The sequence below is a fragment of the Haliaeetus albicilla genome, chromosome 21, assembly GCF_947461875.1.
Source record: "Haliaeetus albicilla chromosome 21, bHalAlb1.1, whole genome shotgun sequence".
NCBI classification, from domain to species: domain Eukaryota; kingdom Metazoa; phylum Chordata; class Aves; order Accipitriformes; family Accipitridae; genus Haliaeetus; species Haliaeetus albicilla.
The window spans coordinates 1,482,858-1,504,356 of NC_091503.1; the positions used below are offsets into that span (position 1 = coordinate 1,482,858).

The following is a 21,499-nucleotide window of genomic DNA, read 5'->3' on the forward strand; positions in this document are numbered from 1 at the left end:
CATTTACATAAATGAGACATGATTATTCCCATTATACCAAATGGTACTCTCCCAAATAATATATTTCTTGGACAAAAAGAGCCATATAATACATGAGTTCTCAGCTTTTGTAAAACTAGCAGCATCATCTACATGTTTCAGAAATTAAAAGAACCCAGCCAGAGCAGAATTATCTATATGCAGCTTTGTATGAGCTGTTGCATAGAGACCTGTGCAATATTTATCAAAGCTCATTTCCTTGCAGAAAACACAGTTCTAGGGTCAAAGCTATTTGTGAATTAGGTCACAATTCAGCAAATAGCTTTAACCGAGAAAAAAAAAATACAGAAGTCAGAATGTTTTCCTTCAGCATTTTCCTTCAAAAAGTTAAAATCCAAAATCATTTTGTTTGCAGGCAAACTAAGTATTCTGTGCTATTCTCAGAATATCTACACTTTGTTCATTTTGCTATATAAAACCATTTTTGGTCTGCTGCATTCATGGCCTTTATAATACCGGGTGATCAAAGATTTAGATCTCATTCCATCAATATAATTTCTCCCTATTGCATACCTTTAGCAAAAGGCAACATAAATACTTGTGCCCTGAATTCACCTTTTAAAAATATCCTTCACAAATACAAGTAGTTTCAGACACATATTGTCTTAACGACAATAAATATCATTAAGGACATTTGCAGGAAGCAAAACACATTCTACCATTTTTTCTGGATCAGGTCCTAGCACATTGCTGTTACCCTCCACACAGTGACTACAAACAAAAGAGGAATATACAGGAAGAGTCAGAAAATATACAAGAAGAGGCAAAAGTTAAACACTTGACATATATCATGAACAATTCTGTCTTTCACAGGCTTGCTACCATTCTCATAATCAAGGTAACAAATTAATTATTAAATAATCAAGAAAAATAGTTGAAATCCATGCAAGACAAGCACCAGCTCAAATATCAATCTACCAGGAACTGGTAGAAGGAGCAAATGCTGCAGAAGCAAAGACTGCAAAGATGCCTGGAAGTCAGTCACTGTTTGTGTGAAGGAGCAGCATTACAGTAAGTATTCGTATCTCCATTGCTTAATCTTCATTAAGCTGATAAAACACCAACATGAAGCCTCTCATGTTAAGACCCAGCAAGTTCTGAGTACATAAAGCAATGGCAGAAAACACCAAGTCTATGCACTGAATAGGAAAAAGAGAAAACAGTTTATGGCAAAAGCATAATAAACACAGCAGCTCATCTAAAATATAAAATAAATAATAGTATAAAGGTTTGATGTGATAATTGCATTGGAATAATGGCTTCAGAGTCAAATATATTAACGGACAACTTTTATTTTCCAACATTAAACAGTCAAATTATGGTCAGGGTTTCAAGCACAAAAGCCTCAACCTGTCTGGTTATGACAAAAACAGTAGGAAGTGTATCCAGAAGTATGAAAACATAGACAAACACACACAAACAGCTAAGCAAAACAGAGTTTTGGAATTTAAATCAGGTCCACAGCCCCATTTCCAGCTTGTGACATTGGGCCTTCAGGTGCAGGTCAGGATGGGAAGTAGCTGATATTCCTGTGACTGCTGAGTCCCTGCCCCTGCCAGCACTAGTTGGTTAATGAGAACTCTGAAATTTCCTTCAACCATTTGGAGATATGATCAGAAGCCTACCACATTATAGAAGATTACACATGTTCTGTCTGCCCAGGGAATTTCACTGACCAAATCATGACTTTTCACTGAAGATAACCAAAGTGGACACTGAGGGCCTCTGCGCTTACTACAGCTGGCAAACAGTCGCACCCAACTTAATTATGCCAACAAAGTCTCTTCACATACCATTATAGGTAAAGACTACAACAGGCTTCAGTCACAGTCCAGTCTTCCAATTGTTACTGAAATACAAGTCACAGTGGATAAAATAATTTAAGTATGGGCATTTATCTAGAGAATTCTGTGACAGAAGTGTTACATCTGCCTTGTATTCAATTACTTTCAATATCTCAGAGTCCCCTATTTAAGGGGACAGAATTGCATACTACAAGAAAATTATTATTTGGTTACCTTATCATTAACAATTTGCCTAGGAAGAGAGCTTCAACTACATCTAGAAAGTCTTAGAAGCAACAAACTGAACATGCTCCGTAAGGATTATAGTGTAAAACACGTTGCATTATAAGTATGCAATACTGACCAGTAAAAGGCTAAATATCGCTTTGCTGCTCTTTAATTGAATATCAATAAAAAGATAGTCTTCTAGATACAAGGTTTACTATTGATTTAAAAGTCTGCATCTCAATTATTGTTTCAATTTTCTCTCCAACAGGTTCAAACGTTACTGTTTCTAAGTGACCTCACATATAAAGGCTCACATATAAAATGAGGCTGCAACCCACCAAAAGAGGTTATTTCCTGTATTTTTATATTATCCATACTGAATGAATACTAATAAAGGAGAATGTATAAGTTACATCAGGAACCAGATAAGCAGAATAACCAAAATGAGGCTTCTAAATTATTTAAATGCATGTAAAAAGTAGACATAGAATAGTGACCAGAGTAAAACTAATTCAGGTTTTGGTTTTGTTACAGTTTCATTAAATTCTGTCAGAGTAATTTGAGGAATTCAAAGCAGCTCAGTAGGATTCAGCATAGCTGCATGTATCATATAAATCCCCACTGCAGAAGTTGTCTGCAACCTTGGTGTTGAGATCAGTTTCATTTTCCACAAAGGACAAGGAACTGTTCAATCAGCTAACAGCCAGCAAATATAAAAGTGTAGCAGGCGCAGACCGATTACACTTCGGAGGGATTTATCACTAGGAAAGGCTAATTAATATCTTTACTCCCTCCATCTAGATTTATATTAGGAGACTGAAAGTTAATTCTACTTTGTAAGTCACAATAACACTACCAACTATTAGCATCTTGCCAATAGCAAGAGCTTCTCACTGTAATGGGACATTGCTAGCCCCCTCTGCAGTATGCACTTCAGAGAAGGCTGCACCTTCTCTTCATGTCTAGTATTTCAATCCTTGTAACTAGGTCTCATGTTTGGATTTGGACTGCTGGCACGCACTTACCCAGTTTGTTTCAGAAAATACCAGGAGACTGCAATTAAAAGAACCTGATCCTTCCAGAAGAGGCAGAAGCCCATATGAAAACTCCCCCGTGTGAGCATCCAGGTTCTCCTTGCTTGCTGCACGTGCGCTGAACCGGGGCTTTCAGCTGCTCTAGTTGTGGATCTGCCAACACACAGGTACAACTCAGACCTCTGGCAAAGTGTCAAACGCCACCTCGTCAGTCTGTTTTGCAGATGGTCTCTAATCCTCATACTCAGGAGAGCAAGACTGTTTAAGAAAGAGCAGCATTAACATGAAGAGCATTCACTAAAGCTTGTATATTCAACATTTCTTTCTTCTCTGTTTATTTTTGATGGACATCTGGTCTAGCAATATTCAGGACAGCCATCATCTGATTTTCAGTCTGTGCTTTTGCCCCCCCCCCCACCTTCTTTGAGGCAATCGGCAACTGCAGCCTGGAGTGTATTTTAAAGATTCATTTTGGTCAGGCATTAAGCAGTTCTTTATTAACTTTGTTCTCTAGAAAATACCACCTAGTTTACTGCTTTTTCAGTCTGGCACCTTGAAAAAGATTTGCCATAAGGGGCTTTTCTATCCAGGAATAAGGCTGCTTTAAAATACTCTAACCTATTTGGTGAAGGCACCGACTTAAATCCTCCTATTGGTATCTTATAAACTAAGAAACTGTATCCAATGCAGAAATAAAAACTGGACCAATTTAGCTAGACCTCCATAAACGTAGCACCTAGGAAGGAACAAAGGGGGAGGAGAGGAAGGGCAAATAAGGCACTGCTGATATACAGGTAAGAGTCTGACCTCTATCTGGAGGCCAACTAACAGAATTTGACCCACAAATTGGAAGGCAAGTGAAAGCAGCAAGAACAGTATGAAAGAAGCAGAACAAGGATTAGAGTCTTCGCAGGTCCTGCAACTTACAGCTCCACTATAATTACAACATATCAGTCAATCATAAATAGATCATTCATGGAATATGCCAAGATTTTGAAACATTTTGTTTTAAAATGAGATGGTATCAAGTTATTCTTAAAAAACAGGTACATTAATGCTATAGTTTCTGAAATCTCAGTGCCTTCAGTGTTATGAAATGTAAGAGCTGAAATCCATTTCTGATTGGCACCATGTACCAATAACATGCCTAGCCCACAACATATAAGAAAATAACATTTTTATTGAGACTGACTAGCATATGGTATAAATTCAGAGTGCTCTGTGCAGTAAACAAATTTAAAAGATAAGGATTGTAATCTATTCCAGCAGATTATCCATCTAAACATGTTGAAAATAGGCATTTGCAGTACAGATATTTGATCTTGAAAATTAAAGTTCTGTTGTACAATTGCTCAAGAAAAAAAACAAACCAAAAGAGCTTTCTTTATAGCAAAACTACACTACAGATAGACAGAGTTTTTGCCAATTTCCTACATTCTTTTCACCCTTAATGAACAGGTCTCATTCTCCTTTTTCATACAAACTGCAGGAAAAATCTTTTTTCAAATAGTTTCTAACAGCATAATCCACTAACATTAAAGCAGTCTACAGAACAGATACTCCCTAATGCATATGGATATAATAGATCGTATGACAACTCTGTAATAAGGAAAACAATTTAAATCAAAAGAGACACATTTGCTTCCTATCACTTTTGAATAAACATTTTGAAAGCAGGTACCATATAGGCTTCTTGCTCCTCAGAAGCAATCTTTTTCAATTCAGTTGGCCTTTTTGTGTTGTTCATTCCCTTCTTGGCCCTAGCTGAAAAAGTGTGTTGGTTTTTACCTGATCTTATGGCTCTTGCTGTACCATCAGTATGGCACAACAGCAGTAGTGCAGGCTGAACATCCAAGCACTCCTATGGCTGGATAACACTACCCAACTGGTAGCAACTACCGCTCTTCCTAGCACCTTTTCCTATTTTATGCAATTCTAGTGGTATGAATTACATGTACCAACATAGTGAAGCAAAGTAGTATTCTGCATAAGGCGATGAAGAGGAAAGTCAGTCTTGGGGCTGGGGAAGGGCTGTCACTAATCTTTCAACTAAGGGGAAAAAACAAATAATTAAGTTTTCTACACAGAAACAGGTCTCAAGCAGCCTTTTCTGTATACCCATTCTGAATTGCTTTTTTATTTGGCAAGACTGGTCTGATTTTGCGATCACCTTTCATGATTCAGTGATATGAGGCAGAAACTAGCAATGCTGTTTACTGCGTTGTTCTGGACTAACAAACTTTGACTATATTTACTTAACTGGTAGATAAACAATTTGATTGCCATGGTGGAGGTAGTGTATTTGTTCATACATTGCTCAATATGCATTTTCCTGCATATGGTAGAAAAAGTATTTTGTCTTGGGTTTCTTCATATTTAGAGATGATGTCAAGTTCTTGCCTCTTATTTTAGAAAAATTAGTCAAAGCAACTAATCTAGTAAGATTCCACACACAATTTCAGCAGCCTGTTTTCCAAGCAGATGAACGTAACATGCACCAGTGCTGGTTTTGAGCTGGTTAAGCTGATCACTATCAAACAGCTTCTAAACCAGAAGATGAAGACAGTAACTGTACTTAAAACTGATGTTTATGTCAGAGTAAAATGAGTTTGAGCTTGTCAGGACAAAGTTATAACAGCAAGAGCTGTTGACGAGTCACACCAACAGAAAACTTTTCAATTAATTTTACATGACATTTTAATGAAGGATAAAGTTACTAAGGCCTAAGGAAAATGGTTGTTCTCTCAATTCATCTCATTTGTAACCATGCACAAATCTAGAAATAGAAGTGAGAAATGAGAATATGTAGGCTTACTAACACAGGCCATGACAGATCAACCTGATGACTGCATAAAAATCAAGTTTCATTTATGTTTAGTGAAGTATCCTCAGGAAATTAGGACACAGATCATGCACAAAGTTAAAAACAAATTATAAGGCAAGTAAAACAATAAGATACGAAAGTCCCAATACCTACGCTGGATTAGAGCCAATTTGTACTTAATACTCCCATTAACAACAGATTAAAGTTGTTCAAAGATTTGAACTTTCGTCATAAAAAATGGAAATCATCAAAACAGAGAAGCAGCAGACTCTCACACAAAAATAGACCAAGATGTAATACATGAAAGTACACGTCACAAAGTCATATATTTCAATCAATAAGTTTTAGTACAAAGTAGCATGTACGAACAGTGACAGAGGGATCCAAATGCAGTTAAAAGCAGTAACCATGAGACATCAAATGTAGTAACAGTTAATAAAGAGGTAAGACTGAAAAAACAGAACCAAGATCGTGAACCTGGCAGGCACAACTGCTGTAGGTGCTATGTCTTATAGTCATAAGCGGTAAGGCAGCACGAAATGGCATATGTGAGCATCTGACTTTTATATCTCTGGCTCCATCAGCTGTGAAAGTGCAAAGGTACTGCCACCCTCAGGAGTAGCCATTTAAAAAACACAGTCTTCCAGCTGTAGACACAGACATGCAGTTGCAGACTTAATCATTTTAATCACAGCATTGCCACCGATTACTTCAGTCATCTTGAACAAATTAGCTCTTTGCTACAGTTTTTGCTGTTGTAAACGGTGAAGATAATACCGGCCAATCCTACAAAAGTGTTGCTAGATTTACTATTCAGTAGCAGTTTGAAAATGAATACTGCTGTATAAACATTGCATTTTACTGCAGGGCTGAATGCAAACTAATAACTAGCATTCCAACTGCCATCTTCTACATCTACTTTTTTTTTTCCAACACACACAAACAAATTCCCTCAAAGTTAATAGGAAAAACACACGCTTACTTGGGAACAGACTTGGGTCTCTTTCTCCAGCCTAGAAATCTCCATTCAGTAACATTCAGCTTAGCCTATCACCAGAATATTAGTAGCAGAAGACTATTCTTGTATTTTCATTGTATCAATATACTGTGATATTTTTTACTGACATATAAAAGAGATTATGCTACTGTAAAGAGCAAAACTTGATTTTTGACATTCCCCCAAAAGGCAAACAGACCGAGAGTCCTACTACTCCAAGCCTCTGTAACAGACCCAGTATCAACCCCTTGAATTAACCTTAAGCCATAGGCAATTATAGCAAGTCTTGGTGGAGAACCAAGATGTTCCTAGTAGTGGTCTTGACAAATAGCTTCTGTATTAGCGACAGGAATTTGAGAGAAAGCCTTCCCATCTCTATTGGTACAGGATCTTGGTGCTGCTGAGAGACTTTCCAAAGGGGAAGCTCCTCAGTTAAAGAGCCTTGCTCTTAGGTTTGTGCTGGAGAGGAAGGACTCTGGTGTTAGGTCTTTCCCTCCAGTGAAGGAAAGTTTATGATTAGGCTGTACCAGAAACAAGCAGCAGTGTAAAACTAAAGAACAATGTTCTATTACTATTAGGCAGACAGAAAATTGGAGTTAATTTATCCTCTGCTTTGTAGAGCTCCTAAATTGGGGTAGAGATCAAATTCAAAAATAATCCCCACCACTCACATTTTTCTCTCCCAGAACTTACACTGATTCTCAAGTTTTTATCATTCATTTTGTGTCGTCTCCTCACACATCCATTTTCTTTCAAGAAATCAAGAATCAAGAGAGCTTATGCAAGAGCTAGGCACATTTCTACTCATCTGAACAAGAGTTCTGGCACAGACAGCTGCAGACATTGCAGCATTAAGAAGTTTCACAGGGTCCGTCGGCTTTTTAGACAGGCTTCAGTGGCAGATGATCAGGTGTTTTGAAAATGTAAATATTATGTTTAAGCAGTTCCTAAAAAAAAAGGCAATTAGACCCTTAAACCAGATCTATCATAAATTAACTAAAAAATTTCAATTATTAGAATGCAATGGGAATGTCCAAAACCACGTGGCTGCTCTCACATAGCGAAATAGAAGTTACATGTTTACCAGAAGGGACACAGAGGCTCATGTATTTGTATACTGCAGAGGTTCAAGGCTCAACAGTCCATACAAACAACAATAGAAAGAAGAAAAAAACTCCTCACATTGATAAACTCACTTCCATTTAGCTAATGTCTTATGTAACCCCATATTTTTAGTTCAGGGATTCTCAAATGATCATTTCAGATACATTAAAATTTTCCAATGGAAGGACACAACCACAGGTAGCAAATATAAACCTACTGATAGTAGATCTGCTTTTTAAATTACTTTTTGTGGATTCCTCAGAAGGTACCCACAAACCTCAGGTTGCAAGCCATTAATTTACTGCTTCTGACCTTGCAAAGACCTCCGCTCACCTCAAAACTTTATGCCACAAGCTTTACGTGGGTCTTCAAAAACCTACTTTATTTTTAAAAACCACAACATATACAGTAAGCTGAAAAATATCCCAGCACATTTACTGGTAAGCAGGTTTTACTTGATTTTTACCAATGCTAGCAGTTCACTGGATTGTATTACAGTGATTCTTCAAGGACTACACAGCAATTCGTAGGAAAAACATCAGTCCAACATTTCAATCAAAGCCGCTAATAGAAACTCCAACATTATATTAAGAAAAAGAAACCAGCAAAAGTCCCACCTGAACAAATAAACCAAATCCAAAGAACTACTGAATGGATAAAAGGCCTGTATTCATTTGCCAAATGATGAAATATAATAAAAATGTGAAATTAAGTACTTAAAACTACTAAATAGTCAGAATTGTTGTAGACCAAGGCTATTTTTCAGTCTAAATAGCATATGGGTGGATGTGTTTTTCTTTCATTTACTGGAAACAAAAGTCATGCCATGTCAGCATACAGACTGCTAAATAAATCAAGGAGGTTAGTTAAATACATGTGAAAATGTTAGAGAGAGAAAAAGGATATTCCTTAACATATTTAGTCTTCCTGTAAAGTTTCTGGAAAAAAAAAATTAAAAAGGCAACTAGTTTACAAAAAAAAAAGGAAATGAGAAGATCTGATGAATTGATGAAGTCAAACAGTCAAATTGTAAAAAGACAGTATGAAAAAAAAAAAGCAAACACTGAAATAAGAGGGAGAATTCAGAAAAAGAATGGAGAACAAAACGGTAACTATCCATGGATAAGTCTCCCTCAGTAAAGCATACAAGGATGAATCAAAAGACTATCATACAAAGAAAGATACTGAAAATATTAATTCTGCAGCTATCTCACTCAAGGGCGATTTTTAAGTTAAACGTAAGCCAAACCATCTTATCAAGAACTCAAGGAGTCTTCTAGAAGAAACATATGTTACTTCTGAAAAAAACAACTTGGGGCTACATTGTAAAACTGGAGAACTGCAAACTTGGCAAATGTAAAAGAAAACTAACTTACTCAAAGCAGAATTTACTGGCATTAAATCTGATGTTAGGCTTCCCTCTTCAACCATAATTTTGAAGGATTCACATCCTTTCTTGAATAAATGCTTGAGTATTTGTAAACCATCATGAAAAGTCAAACTACAGAAGTATGAGGTGATCTATCAATAATTAGTGTTCATTCAAGTGTAATGGTATCAGACATGAACCCATTTCTGAATCCATTCTTAGAACGGATGCTCCTACTCAATGAGAAATATGCACAGCAGATGTGCAAGTCTGTCAAAGTGCTTTTGAAGTAGTTGAAACTGCCATACTTGGGCCATAAGATTCCCTTCCTCCTTTCCTCCTACAGCTCAAACTATAAAAGATAAACAAAATGCTACCTCTGCTTACTTCCCCTGTAGATCTTAGAATGGTATTACAGTGGTAAAAATTTTTAAACACCACACACATGAGAAAAGCAAAGCTCAAGTCATTCTTAAATTGATGCAGAATTCAGGAGATCTCTGTCACCTCCTGAGCTGTGTCCTTCATTAAAGGTGAAAGACTTTCCCAAAGCCCAGGTTTTGGAACCTTTTTTCCACAGACCATACTCATTCAATTGGCTTGTGAAATGTGGTACTTCATTTTAAACTTCATTCTGTACCTTCTTACCTGGCTACAACTCATGAGTCGGAAATAAACAGCAGCTCAGAGACAGAGGATTAACTTCCTTGGAGCAGTATTAGATTAAGTGGCAACATATAATCAGACCAGAGGGTAAGTCAAGAACTTCAATATACCCAGTAATACATAAATGCCTAAAGCTCACAAAATACATGCACATTTCACAAACAAATCTGGACAAGCTTGGCTGACAGTGCTATGTAGCTGTAGTGACTGTGCGGTACACGGAGCAACCTGCATTAACAGGTGGCTCTCCTGTAGCCATACCCTTCTCCTTCTCCCTAGAAAGCCAATTTATGCAAAATAGAAAACTCTGTGTTCAATATGGTATTGAACAGCACATGTAGCTTGAAGGTTTCCTTCCTTTGGCTTCAGACCTACACTGTAATTTGATTAAGCCAGTTCTCTAAGGCTTTCCTGGTTTTCAGAAGAAACAAATTTGTACTCCAAAGCAGCATACCAACAAAATCATAATACATTACCCTACCAATTGGAAGTGTATCAACATAATAATCCATACAGTGATAACATAATAATCCATACAGTGATAACTGAAGTCACAGTTAAGTATTTAATCTTGTAAACTACCAAGTGAACATAGCAAGTGATAGAAAAATTGAGGACAACATGACAAGAAAATGCCTTCCCTGTCTCCCTGTGTAAATTAGAGCAATTTGCTTTCCATTTCACACTTCAGCTGTAGAAACATGAAATACAGCACATCTCCTTATGCAATAAGGAATTCTGAATCTTCAGACCACTGTCTATCTCAGTGTAGGCCCCCAGAAGTAAATGACCAGAGCGAGAAACAGCCCTCTGCTTCACTTTAAAAGCATTCATAAATCTCTCCTTGCCTTGAGGACAGCACTTAGTGCTCCTAAAACACAGGCCATCACATCATTAGTTCTATCTCGCCCTCCTCAACAAATATTTCTGGAGCAATAGGTGGTAACTAAGACGTACACACCCCAAAGCCTTTACCACAGGCAGAATTGAAAAATTCAGTTTTACCTTTTAACAGGCAAACAATAATGTGATAGACAAATACATAGTCAAACACAGCAGAAGAAGTAAACATCCACTACATTCCCTGCACACTAACTTTAGTGAAAGTAGGCAGCAGAAACTTGGGTCAAAGCACTGCACTGCAGATGAGTCACAACTCACTTGATCAAAATCTTTTGCCTCTTCTCCTTTACAATCATTTGGGGAAGGACTCAGCTTAATTAGTTAATTTCCCCTTTGTATGGTCTTTTTCCAACAGAAGTAATTTCAGACTTCCTTTGTCTGAGTTCCAGTTTTACAGCCTTGGGATATTAAAGTAAATTCAGCCACTTTAGATAAGCTTCTATAGCCCTGTCCTGTCACTGTGTAATAATCATAACACTTAAATCATGGTAGAAAGAGTTTAGTGTAGTTTTACAAGATGCACTATATTATACTGTAGTGAAAGGCTGTAAAAGACTGCTTACCAGACATCAGTGTTCTTCAACACATACAGTCTCCACATTTACAGCTGTGCCTTGCCATGCGAGGCTGAAATCAGCTCTCCTTTGCAGACTCCAGAGCAGATACATTTGCCCCTTTCTTCTCTTGCTTTGTATGCATTATCAGGATAAAACCATTCTGCTGCTCCATTTCAAATCCTCAGTGTAGATTTTTATTTTAAATTCTTCTTCTTCTCTCCTCCCACCAAAAATAAAAAGCCTGAGTACGGCTGTAACTGTAGACTACACATCCCAAATAACACCTAACTTCTCTTCAAGTCAGATACTATAGTCCAGCAAACACACTTTCCCAATGCCTAATAAAATGTCACAGGCTTTGTATTTACCTGAAATTGCAGGGTCTCAGCACTTCTCTCAGCCTGAGCTAATTTTAGTTGTGCTAACTGCCTTAGAAGTCAGGTGACAATTTCCTAGCCTGTTTTAGCTTCGGTCTATGGGTATCATATAAGCAAAGGTCTGACAAACTTACGTAGTCACTGCTTAACAAACAGTCTATATGTTAACTAGGGCTGGGGAGGCTAAGTATGAACTTTGACTAATCATTAATGGATCAAAACAGTAAAACTTTACCTGGGAACCAAAGGAAAGACCAAATAAGCAGACTGTTAAAAAAATAGCTGTAACCATGTTAGGAACAGAAAATGTCACAGCAGTGACAGTACCACCCTGCAAACCAGTATCAGCAAAAAGACAGGGAAAACTTGCTTCGCTTCCAAGGAAAAACCATGCAGCAATGCCATGAGTTTCTGAGATCTCATCAGATAGCATAGAAAAGTACAGGGGAAAAGAAACCTGACTGAAAACCTCCCTTCCCATCTTACTATAAATTAAATGAGGTCTAGCTTTAACCAAGCTAGCCAGACCAACTAACTTTGAAATCAGAGACAGACTTCCTGACATATTCAAGCAAGCAACTCTCACCCATACCTTATCCAAGGTTTGAGCACACAGAAGCAGTGACACTTCACTGCCAGGTAGGTGACTTCTGAAACCCTTCCTAAATCAGAGAGGTTAGGAAAAATCATGGTCATTTGCAAAGGGTTATACCAGTAAGTGTTCAGTAAGAGCACATTTCTGCAGTTTGGTCTTCACATAACAAGTTAAATAAAAATACATTATTGTAATCAAGGGCTGCGCTTGTGTTGATGAATAAGCAACTTGTTGTATTTGCTTGTTGTGCCATATTCAACTTTAAAAAGTACACATTCAAGGCTGAGGTGTAGAACATTGGTATCATCATCATACTGAATCTGCATCAGTTTGATGTATGCAGCATTATGCCTACTTGGCATACATAATGAAGACATTTGGGAACCACAGCTCATTTGAGAAGCCACTTGCACACCACTTCCAACACCAATAACAAATGCTATGTAGGCTCAGAAAGAATGCACATATTACGTTCGCCAATTTGAGCATTTTAACTTATACATGTATTCCCCTTAACAGTAGGGAACTGTGTTTTTATCCCATTTTCCATATTAAAGTTTTCCGCTTCTGTAAAACTTTCTCATAATTTTTACTAACTACATTAAGCCGTTTCACTACACCTTTAACTAACCTTTGTGCACTTTCAGATAACCAGCGTACTTCAGTTATTTTAGTGAATGTGTATCTCCATATCCTGGGGCTCTATTCACATTAATCTTATCTCTAACAGGTGAAGTCAAAGCCAAAAATTTCAGTACAAAAGCAAATTAGATGTTTAGGATTCTGTCTCTGGTGTAATATCCAAGCTTTTTGTTTCACATCCTCTGCGATGTTTCAAATCGTAGGCCCACACAGTGTCTATTCCCTCTCCAGCAGTATGATCTGGGATCCAGCAAGGGAAAGGAAAACGACAAGCAATGATTCTGGCATTACATTGAAGTTCTTCTTCCAGCTTCTTCTCCAACTGTGGCATCTGTTGAGCAACAACAAAAAACTCTCAGAAGCAGTAAAAAAACAGAAACATTCTCTTTAGAATCTAATTCAAATGTTAAAGAGGAGTCCAAGGTTTGAGGAATTTCTGGGAAAAAATTTAGGAAAGTATTCATGATACATGTTTTGGCTCTGATGCATTGACAAAGAATATCTAAAACTAGAAAATGGTTATTGTGCCCTGATTGGTGAGATCAAGAAAATGGTAACTCTTAAATTCTAAGAATTCAATTAAAAAAACATAGATAATCCCTTAGATTAAAAAAGCCGCAAATTAAGAAAAGACTTTGCATGTTCCAATTCATGATTCTTAGTGGGCTTCTTCTCAATAGAGAATGAAAGTTCAGCTCCCTGAATTTATGCCATTTATGATACCCCACGCTGCATGAACCATTACGTGATACTCGAAGGCCAATGTCTCTCATAATTTCCAGTCTAACCACAAGACAGATCCTGGGACACTCAAAACATCATACAGCCAACAACCCAAAGCAAACATTCTGCTGCCACTCTATGGTAAAGTACTGGTATGTTAAATACTATTGAAATCGAGCTTTGTTGGCTCCAGCCTGTTAACACATGTGAGTCCCTGCAGCAGTACTGTATGAAACTGCATACAGAATCATAGAATAGTTTGGGTGGGACAGGACCTTTAAAGGTCATCTAGTCCAACCCCCCTGCAATGAGCAGGGACATCTTCAACTAGATCAGGTTGCTCAGAGCCCCATCCAGCCTGACCTTGAACAATTCCAGGGATGGGGCATCTACCACCTCTCCGGGCAAACTGTTCCAGTGTTTCACCATCCTTATCGTAAAATATTTCTTCCTTATACCTAGTCTGAATCTACCCTCTTTTAGTTTAAAACCATTACCCCTTGTCCTATCGCAACAGGCTCTACTAAAAAGTCTGTCCCCATCTTTCTTACAAGCCCCCATTAAGCACTGGCAGGCTGCTATAAGGTCTCCCCAGAGCCTCTTCTCCAGGCTGAAGAACCCCAACTCTTTCAGCCTTTCCTCATAGGAGAGGTGCTCCAGCCCCTGGATCATCTTTGTGTCCCCCCTCTGGACCTGCTCCAACAGGTCCACGTCCTTATGCTGAGGACCCCAGAGCTGGACGCAGGACTGCAGGTGGGTCTCACCAGAGCAGAGGGGCAGAATCCCCTCCCTCAACCTGCTGCCCATGCAGCTTGGGATGCAGCCCAGGATAGGGTTGGCTTTCTGGGCTGCAAGCGCACATTGCCGGCTCGTGTCCAGCTTTTCATCCACCAGTACCCCCAACTCCTTCTCTGCCGGGCTGCTTTCAATCCCTTCATCCCCCAGCCTGTATTGATACCTGGGCTTGCCCCAACCCATGCGCAGGACCTTGCCCTTGGGCTTGTTGAACCTCGTGAGGTTCACATGGGCTCACTTCTTGAGCTTGTCCAGGTCCCTCTGGATGGCATCCCATCCCCCAGGTGTGTCAACTACACTGCTCAGCTTGGTGTTGTCTGCAAACTCGCTGAGGGTGCACTCGATCCCACTGTCTGTGTTGGTGATGAAGTTATTAAACAGTACTGGTCCTAATACAGACCCCTGAGGGACACCACTGGTCACTGATCTCCATCTGGACATTGAGCCATTGACCACTACCCTCTGGATGTGGCCATCCAGCCAATTCCTTACCCACCAAATAGTCCATTCATTAAATCTATATCTCTCCAATTTAGAGAGAAGGATGTTGGGGGGGACCATGTCAAATACCACTATGCAATTCTCCTTGGTTGAAGACCTACAGCCTAGCTTTCCTCCACTCACAAAAATCAAACAGATATGAAAGTCAAGGGAAGCATCACTACTCTTCCAGAACAGAGCAACACCCTGCCCAGTCAGATAGAGTATCTCCAGTAAGTAGATTGCAAATTCTGCTATGGATTAAGTGAGAAATGAATTAACACATCTAGACTTCAAAGAAATTTCTTTCCCATCCCAGACAGTGATTATGTTCTGAAAAAAAAAATCTTGATAGATTTAGCCATTTTTGTCCTTTGGAAAAGCTCTGTGTTATGCTTAAGCAGACCAGTGCACATCCATTTGGAATTCCCTTTATTCCTACATACTGTATCCATCTCGGGGAGTAATTATAACAGCAAGCTCCACAGGTTACTTCTATTACATGTAAAAATCTATTCACTTTGATATCATGACATAACATTTAGATAACAAAAGCTTAAAAGGACAGTAATTATTTACAAATACAGCTCAATTTAAGTCACGAAGGACATAAAATATATTAAAAAAATCACAAGAAAAAAGCCACAACAGAACATTATTAGAAAACAAGACTGACTGAAGAAAATATATTTCCAAAGGCTGCAGATATCTTCCACTATCACATACATGCAGGGTGTGCCTTTGATGTAACATCCTATTATAGCTACATTTAAGCTTACAATGGAATGTTTTAGGAAAACTAGAGTCATAGATCTAATATATCAGAGTTACCTCTGAATACTTTTAAGCATTCTATGCACTGATTTCATCCATAGAGCAAATGCTTTTAAACATTTTTGCTACCGCACCTTAAATAAACCAGAAAAATAAGCCTACATTGATATCTCAAACTGAGCTGAGACACCAGAAAGGAAAGACTAAGTTCCTACAGAAATTACAAATATGGACACAGCCTAATTTTTAATGAGTAATTATGAAAATTAATGACATCATGTCTACATTAGCTCAAATTAGAAAACTTCATTAACAGTTCAGCCAAAAAGAATTGTATATTTGAACCAAACAGTCAAGCTAGTTTTGAAGCTAAATCTCTCAGTAACATTAGGAGTTATAATCATACTGTATTTGTATCAAGCCAGGGTTGGGGTTTTTTTGGCATGTCTACACAGATACACAGTTTAGTAAACTTTTTGTACAGTATATAATCAGTTAAAATACACAGAAGCCTGGTAAAAATTCTGTCATCCCACCCTGAACAAGTAAAAGTCTCCATGCAATGACTCATAGATAAACACACCTTCCCCCAGATGCTTGCAAGAACAGAGAGGTCTTACTAAGTTCTGTAAGCTAATCTTGGATATGAAATAAAAGCACTGTGTGACAGCATCAAATCAGACCAGTATTATTAAAAAAGCTAAAGAGATCTATTGCCCGCAGTAAAAAAGAAAAAATGCATTAAAGTTTCTAGAAAATGAATTTAGTCATTCAGGAGGCTAACCATTCACAACTTCTAAAGTAAAGTTAAAGGAGATCACGAGCAAATGAATGCTCAGGAAACACAGTAGTTCATATGTCTGGATCTGTTACATTTATGACAGTATTTTTATTGGAAGAATTTAGACTAGTATTTACTGAGTTTACTGAAGTTATTCTGAGCCCTAGAGCTACTCTTCCTATCATAGCTGTTACTAATTTATCCCACTTTATACTATTACATTTAAAGTTAAGCCAGTATTTCTGCTAGGTTTACTCACATTTTCCCAGGGCATTTGTTTATTTCTAGTTTACTAAAATATCTTTCTTCACCTGCATTATTCCCCTCAGTACAACTACAGAATTTCTGACTGCAAATTCAAATATTTCTACTGCCCCCTCCCGGAACTCAAGCCAGAGAGCACATCACACATCCAAACCCAGCAACATCTGTAGCACAAGTAACATCATAGCTCTCACTAATATGCCACCCACCAAAGCTGGGGCGGGGGGGGGGGGGGGATGCATTTTCACTTCAGTTTCCAACATGAGTTACAATTTGAATCTGAAGTAGGTATTTAATTCCAGTGCTGTTAAAGAAAATGCAGAGAATAAGGAAGCTTTATTATGCTTCTTGTTGCATCTTCCTGTTACTACTACAGATATATTTTCAGTGTATATTGTATGGTATAACATGACATAAAGCTCTTCACTCATTTCATCCCACATCTGTCCTAGCAGAGGAAGAAGCGATACAGAATCATTTATAGGATATTTGTTTCACTCCTCCATATGCATTCAACCTATACAGAAGATTCTAATAGTAAATCAAAATATCAAGAATATTTAAATATTTTTTTCCTCTTTTTACTAAAAAAGAGAAAAAGAAAACTAGATCAAGCTGAAAGCCAAAGTGAATGTAAAGTCTCACTGAATTTATCAAATATATCACTAAAGCAGTCAATATGCAACTCAATTTCTACACCAGTTTGGAAGAATGCATTTTCCCCATGGACATGATGAACATAGGCTACAAAGCCTTCCTAAAAGGCAAAGAATTTGTGGACTTGTACTGTAGCAATTATACCTGAAGTATTTGTCTCCCTTCCTAAACCCTCACAGTCTAACATGGGCAAGGGATTATTTCAATATACCAGCTGCTGGCCTATTTGAGGTGATTCAGTTTTTGGAGAACATAAGCAAAGTTCAATACTCTTCTCTAACAAGGTTCCCAAAAATCAGCTGTAGCCAATTTCTTACTCCATCCTCTCCCTGCAAACTCCTCATTTTTTTCAATATAAAACCCTGAAATTTTCAAGAACCAATCTATCAACTTCCCCCCAAGCAACTGGAGCACAGCAGTTTTCATTTTGGTTCTGAACTAATGGGCAGAAAATACTTCTCAAAAAACCATGTGTATTTTCAGAGCTCCAGTCTGCATACCATCACAAGTTTTACCATGACATAAGCAAAAATGAAATATCAAAATACTAGTACTAACTATTGACTTTCTGCAGGTTGGTTCATTTTGCAGATGAATGTACTAATACTGAATGCCTTGGTATTAAAGTAATTAAACAATGTAAAAATAGAAAACTTACCATTTGAGGTACCCCAAAAACAACAACATTCGTATAACGGGAAAAAGAAACCTAAAATAAAATTTGAGAACAAATCTTAATGAAAATGGCATTTATATTTGGGGAATTTCTCTCCATTCTTTTCTCCTAATCCCTCTAGCTGCGCTCCTTTCAACACGGATTTAGACCAAAAATAAGAAAGGAGATCCCATATCAACATTTCATCACACAAATTTCCACATAAAGACAACTTCATATTGCTGAACAGCAAAAAAACTTCTACTGCCTGGCCAAGAATATGGCACCAACTCGAGCAGCACAGAAAGTATTAATTTAGAAAATACCTACATGATTTTACTCATGGCTAAGTTTTTCCACAACTCCTGTATATATTAAAAGGATGTATGTTTTAAGTTTGCCCCCACTTTTGTTAAATGTTAGCTAGCTATAAAAACTTGCCAGGCATTTCAATGCCTAGGTTCTCCCAGTCATGGAGTTTCCCTATGCTCCTCTCTGAACAAAGATAAAACAGTACATTCACACTTTTCCCCTAAATTCCTGGTATCCACTTCACCCATTACAAAATGCCATTCTTAAAAAAATAAAACAAAAAAAACACCAAAGAAAAAAAAACCCAACAAAACCCAACACCACTACCACCACAAACAAAGCAGCCAAACCAGACAAAAACCCCCCCACAATTGTGACAGGAATAACAGGAGAGGCCCACATAAATATGACCCAAAAAAGCATGCCTCATTAAAGAAGCAATTGTGACTCAAATGATTGAAAATTGTGAAAAAAATCTGTCACATGTAAGTTACCTTAAAGCAACACTCAAAACCGGGTAACACATTGCACAGCTAGAAAAGAACACGTCTAATGAAAGAAATATCAGGTGATATTCTGATCTTGCACGAGGTGAATGAGAGTCCTGTTACTGACTGTACAGAATCCGCTCTCAGTGAAGCCTGACATTACAGCACCCCACATCATTCATCAGGCACAAGCACAACATAGTTTGCTCAAGGAGCCTATACTGAAAAAGGATAGCACTTCACCGAAGCACAAAACCAGGAGAGCAGGGTATTGTGCTCTGAGCCCAGTTTCTATGAGCTCAAGTATTTTTCTCAAAGCCCAATACAGCACCTTGTGGCCACTCAGTGTTCTGGTTCTTTCAAGGAAGTATTTCCAAATTACAGAAATCTCTCAAACATCCCGGATTCATTCTTACATACTTTGCCACCTACCTTCCATAAGTCTGAAATATAAAACTTGGTGTTCTGATGCACCCCATCTCTCCAGGCACAGTATCTGGAGTACCAGACTAGCCAGGGATTTAATTCATAACCAACAGCTTTGAATCCCCTTTTTGCAGCTGCTATGACCTACAAGAAAGAAAATAAATCTTCACTTAGAAACCGAGAAAGTGTATTCATCTGAACAGTTTTATTTACAATATAAATCAAAGGAATGCACCTTTGCAAATCACTCAGGTTTTAATCCCCAACAGATTGGTAGTATAGTGAACAAAAACTCAAACTACCATTTTACCATTATGACAAGTCCCATTGAAATTAATAGATATATTCAGATGAACAAAATGAACCACTTAAACACTCCCAGGGCAAAGCTGTAAGCTTGTAATACGTCTATGATTTACATAAAAGTTTAATTTAACATATTCATGATACTACCTTGGAATTAAAGAGCACCAAAATTGATCATGGAGAGAACAGTGTAATACACAAGCAGAAATGCTCACAATTAGAGCGCTTATTTGAAAAGCAGTGATGGGTAGGCACCTGAGAGACCCCTGAATCAGAGCCAAAATGACCTACCAATAGAAAGAGTATGAAAGTAATCTGTTGACCTACATTTAAAAAAAGCAGGTGAAAATTTAAATGTAGGTTAAAAAAAAAAAAAGAAAAAACCTCACACAAATCTCACAGCATAGCTTTCATCCAATGGCAATCACAATACCAATACTCTGATTGTGTTTTCACATGAATGCTGTGCAACTCCCTCCAGCCAACAGGATGAAGTTATTTTGTACACTACCTCATCAAGCCACAAGTGAGTCTGGAGCAAAAAGTATTGATTACTCCCCTAAACTAAATGTAAACCTTTCTCAAATTCGAGCCTATTCACAGGACTCAAAGACAAAGGATGCCAAAGACAAGACATTCACAAGTATGAGCAAACCACAGCAGCCACTGCTAGAGCATTTGGCACTTTTTTTGAGAGGCGATACAAAAGGAAGGTGATGTCCATAACTTACAATACGGCCATCCCCGCTACCAATGTCAACTAGGGAGCCGCTTCTGTTCTCTAACATTTTCAGCACATTCTGGATCTGAGTAGCAGTTGCAGGAACAAAGGGCAGGCACACTTTCCTCAGAGCCGGGGTCACGAAGGGGGTGACCACAGCATAGAGTGCCACCAAGGTCCCACCGACACCAGCAGTGACCCACAGCCCCCAGCTCCTCCTTCTGGAGCCGCCCTCACAATCCTCTTGCTGGCCTGCTGCATGGCTCTCCTTTGCTAGCGCCTTGGACATCACACCTAGAGACAGACATTAAAGAGCATTTTCTCTAACGGCTTTATCACGTGCTCACTTAAGAGAAAGCAGTATACTATATCATAAGGAAAAAAAAAACATATAGCCTTTTAGCTGATTCCTAGACCCTAGGGAAACGTTACTGCCTTTGAGAAGCTGAAGGGCTAGGTTAATTTTTCAGGCCAGGAAAGCCGTTTCCATTTCAGCCTGCAGTTCCTCCCACCCGGCCGGGCAGCAGCGCGCCCCGGCACAGCTCCAGGGCCGCCACGGACCGCCCGGGAGCCCGCGCTCAGGGAAACGTCCCTGAGCAGTTACTGTTCTTCCCTTCAGGAGAGACTTTTCTCCACAGCACAACGGCCCAGCCGCAAAGCCGCCGGCTAGCAGCCCGCCCGTCCCACAGAGCCCCCTCAGTACCAGGGCTGTGCTGCTCTCCGCCAGCAGTATTTATAGCGGACGGCAATACCACTTCGCTATGGGGGGGGGAGGACATGAACACGGGAGAGAAACCTTTCTGAAACCGCTTCCGAGAGGAACGACTCGCACCCTTCCGCCGTGTGTCTGTCCCCACTCCTTCGCGTTCACGTCACCCGGTGCAACCCGTATTCTACCCCGTACATTATCTTCCCTTCCCGCCCCCCCCCCCCCCGCAGCTGGGGGACGGGTCCGCGAGCACCGCCCATCCCTCACCGTGCCGGGCGCTTCCAGAAAG

General features: G+C 38.8%; 1 protein-coding gene across 4 annotated transcripts; it reads right to left on the reverse strand.

The window, feature by feature from the left end:
• Positions 1–2: 2 nt before the first annotated feature.
• Positions 3–21,422, reverse strand: ATPSCKMT (ATP synthase c subunit lysine N-methyltransferase). 4 transcript variants are annotated; one of them, XM_069808844.1, is made up of 6 exons: positions 20,512–21,049; positions 19,481–19,618; positions 18,252–18,302; positions 11,512–13,450; positions 7,600–7,853; positions 3–3,343 (listed from the first exon to the last, which is right to left on the reverse strand). In XM_069808844.1, exons 1-4 carry the CDS (start codon positions 20,788–20,790, stop codon positions 13,253–13,255), a joined length of 666 nt encoding a protein of 221 aa, XP_069664945.1. In that variant the 5' UTR covers positions 20,791–21,049; the 3' UTR covers positions 3–3,343; positions 7,600–7,853; positions 11,512–13,252. The 4 variants fall into 4 exon arrangements, with proteins under 4 accessions (XP_069664945.1, XP_069664944.1, XP_069664946.1 ...); XM_069808843.1 differs by lacking the exon at positions 3–3,343 and adding an exon at positions 21,334–21,422 and having other exon boundaries at positions 4,246–7,853; positions 20,512–20,795; XM_069808845.1 differs by lacking the exon at positions 3–3,343 and having other exon boundaries at positions 4,246–7,853; positions 13,109–13,450.
• Between the last annotated feature and the right edge of the window lie 77 nt (positions 21,423–21,499).

Excerpts from the sequence above, each read along its gene's own strand:
- ATPSCKMT (XM_069808844.1), bottom strand. The coding sequence starts at position 20,790 with ATGTCCAAGGCGCTAGCAAAGGAGAGCCATGCAGCAGGCCAGCAAGAG. Across the intron at positions 19,619-20,511 it reads GTAGCGGGGATGGCCGTATT|GTCATAGCAGCTGCAAAAAG; the intron begins GTAAGTTATGGA and ends TCTTTCTTGTAG. Across the intron at positions 13,451-18,251 it reads TTTTTGGGGTACCTCAAATG|ATGCCACAGTTGGAGAAGAA; the intron begins GTAAGTTTTCTA and ends GTTGCTCAACAG.